The 3,308-nt window shown below is 49.7% G+C and overlaps 1 protein-coding gene across 1 annotated transcript; it reads left to right on the top strand.

Annotated features, from left to right (window-relative positions):
- The first annotated feature begins 823 nt into the window (after positions 1 to 823).
- SLC35D3 (solute carrier family 35, member D3) lies at positions 824 to 1,693 on the top strand. The gene has a single exon (XM_010014054.1). The coding sequence runs from the start codon at positions 824 to 826 to the stop codon at positions 1,691 to 1,693; it is 870 nt and encodes a 289-aa protein (XP_010012356.1).
- Positions 1,694 to 3,308: the final 1,615 nt, after the last annotated feature.

Raw genomic sequence — 3,308 nt, forward strand, 5'->3', positions numbered from 1 at the left:
AGTCCCGCTATGACAGGCACGACTTCACAGGGACCGGTGCGAGTCCGGGGATGCAGCCCCCCTGTGACAGGTACAACCCTACAGCCATAGGTGCGTCCAGTGGGGGTCGGTGCAGTCCTCTATTGTCGGTGTAAACCTATGGGAGTCAGTGCAACCGTATTGCAACCCTGCTGGGGAAGGTGCAACCCCATTGGGGGAGATTTGGTCTTAGGGTAGGTGAGTGCAACCTTACAGTGGCAGGGGCAAGCTTAGGGGGCATCTGCTGGCCCCTAAGTGTTGATATCCAGCCGACGTGTAAGTGGGATGGGATGCAAAGCTAGCTCTGTGTGGCCCGGCAACACTCCTTGGCTGGGGGCTGCTCCAGCGAACAGAGCACACACAGTATGGCAAAGAAGCCTGACAGCGGAGGGGTTCTCGCTGCACACAACTTGCCTTTGCTGGGAGGAGCAGGAGGACAGAAAGAGAACCAGGAGCTGGAGGGCAGGTGGCCCGGTCAGCCAGAGCTGACGTGCACTCGTGCTGCCGAGAGGATGCCCAGAGTTGTTGTCTGCATGTGTGGCTTTGGCTGCAAATCTCCCATAGGGTCTTCAAAAAAAATGGAGAACACAATATGATTTTGGCAGTGGGATTTAGGGGGAGGGTGAAATACAATCAATAGGTTTACAGCATGAAAAAAAAGACGACAAAGAGATGTATCCACTGGGAGGCAAGTACGTCCAGCCTTGGGAAAAGCGTGACAAATCCTAGGAGTTATGTCAAGTGCACTGATGCCTATTTCCTAAATACCCCCCCAGTCCAAAGCAGTGCTCTCTTTCTGTCTCACATGCAAAACCCATGCTTGTTTCTTTCTGTCACTCTCCTGGCAGGAGCTGGTGACCTGACCGGGGATGCTATGGGCTATGTGACAGGCGTGCTGGCCGTACTCATACACGCTGCCTACCTGGTGCTCATTCAGAAGACCAGTATAGATAGCGAATATGGACCCCTCACAGCTCAGTACGCCATCGCTGTTTCAGCCACCCCTTTTCTCATCATTTGCTCCTTTGCCAGCATGGATTCCATCAATGTCTGGTCCTTCCCAGGGTGGAAGGACCCTGCCATGGTATGCATCTTTATCGCTTGCGTCCTGATTAGCTGTGCCATGAACTTTACCACCCTTCACTGCACTTACATTAACTCAGCTGTGACCACCAGCTTTGTAGGGGTGGTGAAGAGCATAGCAACCATCACGGTGGGCATGGTGGCGTTCAATGATGTGGAGCCCACAAAATTATTTATAGCTGGTGTTGTGGTCAACACCTTGGGGTCTGTCATTTACTGCGTGGCCAAGTACATTGAGACCAGACGGCAGAGCAATTATGAGGACCTGGAGAAAGAAGCTAGAGAAGAGGAAGGGAAAAGCCAGGCAGGAGACCAAGCGCTGTTTGCGATGGAGGCAATTTCCCATGAGAAGGGGGCTGAAGAAGCAGCAGTGGAAGGATCAGCCATAGGGGACAGCCAGAGTGGAGAGGAAGAGGACAGCACTGGGAAACCTGCCAAGGGACCAGTGATCCAGGAAAAAGCCACTAGCACACAAGAAGTGAACAGGAGCTCACTGAAAGATGCCTATCTTGGAGTATGGAGGTTGGTGAGGGGTGCTAATTATATAAAGAAGGATTATTTGATAGAAAATGAAGAGCTACCAAACCCTTAAAAAGTGGGTTTGAAAACCTATTGCTTGAGGACAGACCTGGTTCTCTGTACAGGGGGAAAGGCAGAGCATACATTTCCACATCAATGCTGACAAATCCAAATCGTGCAGGATGACTTTACCTCATTGTCAAAAAGCAAAAGGTCAGAATTTGCTCATGCTTTGGACTTGCTTTCAGCTGCTTTCAGTACATCAATTTAGACCCACCACAGCTAAAGGTGCTGAGTCCTCTGCTGTGGACACAGAGTGTTGGGTAACGGGAAGTCACAGGCTGCTTGCCCAGCAGCCTGGGCTGTGAGGGACATCAGTACAATGGAGTTAATTGTCAGTGCCAGTGACAGCGGTGGCCTGTAGCTTAGCTTGTGTCTGGAGCCTTGTGATTTTAACACCGTTCGGAGGCTCTGTCGATGTTATTCCCTATCTGTATCTGTCCAATTATAGGTACTCTACATAAGCATACTCCTACAATATATAAGCTTCATCAGCTTTATGTGCTCCTCTGTGTCCATACAATTGCAACAGAGCTAGAGGTTGTACCATTTCAATTAGATTGGTGTAAAACTCACCCTCTTGTCTGAAGAATCGAACCTCTCCCTGATTCCATGGCCAGGCTGGGCCTTGGACCTGGTTTGCATTGCGTGGTTTGTGTCTTCAGTAGAAATACTTTTGTCTTACAGTGGTGTACATGAAAGCAGAACCAGATCTGAACTTTTGAGAAGCTTTGGTTAGCAAAAGAAGAATGGTTTTCTATGAGCTTTAACTACATGTAGCATTGGGAATATTAGCATGACCCAAATAAAAGAGTTTGGAAATGCTGTATGTATTGATTTGGGAGGGCTATAAAAAAATTAGGGAGAAAGTGTGTGCCTTCTTCTATCCCCTCCTCATACCCTAAAGTAGGTTGAATCAGAGCCTGGACTAGAACCTAGGTGTCCTCTCCCTCTCCCTTTCTCAGAAGTACAGGCTGATAGCAGAACTGGGGACACCATCTCTCTGGGAACCTTTTGCAGGACAAGTCTGCTGTATCCTGGCCACATGCTGGAACATAATTTTGTGTGCATCAGCCCTCGCTGTCCCTGTACTGTGTTGTCCAGTGAAAGAAAGCGCAGGCAGGCAGGAGCTGCAGCGTGCTCCGGCAAGATCCCTCGGACGAGTGCTTGTGGGCCAGGATGCTCAGTGCGCTTGGCACCAAGACATCCATGGCTTTGGTGGGAGCTGCTCCCCAGTGCCCAGGCTGTCCCTTTGGGCTGTGAGGAGCAGAGCCGCCCCTGCCTCTGTACCCTGAGCACTCGAGTGCTGCTATGGGAAGTGGGAAGAGGGAAGCAGGTGCTCCAGTGAGGCCTCAACTGGATATACTAATATTTTGTACCACATACGTTTATCAGGAAAAACTGGGGAAATGGATGATTGAGTATTTCTTAGCATCAGGATACCCTTTTGGTATGTGGGGGTTCTTGGGTCAAACCTTTGCTCAGAGCTAGGCAGAGAAGAGGTTTGACTGAGTCTTCCTCATCTCAAAAGGCTGCCCCAGCCATCGGGCCACCTTGGCCACAAGTTGTTACCATCTCCTGAAAAAAATTGAGCCAAGTTTGTTATTATTGTTATTTATTATTTATTA

Source organism: Nestor notabilis, unplaced genomic scaffold, assembly GCF_000696875.1.
Source record: "Nestor notabilis isolate BGI_N333 unplaced genomic scaffold, ASM69687v1 scaffold31214, whole genome shotgun sequence".
In the NCBI taxonomy this organism is placed as follows: domain Eukaryota; kingdom Metazoa; phylum Chordata; class Aves; order Psittaciformes; family Psittacidae; genus Nestor; species Nestor notabilis.

Excerpts from the sequence above, each read along its gene's own strand:
- SLC35D3 (XM_010014054.1), top strand. The coding sequence starts at position 824 with ATGCAAAACCCATGCTTGTTTCTTTCTGTCACTCTCCTGGCAGGAGCT.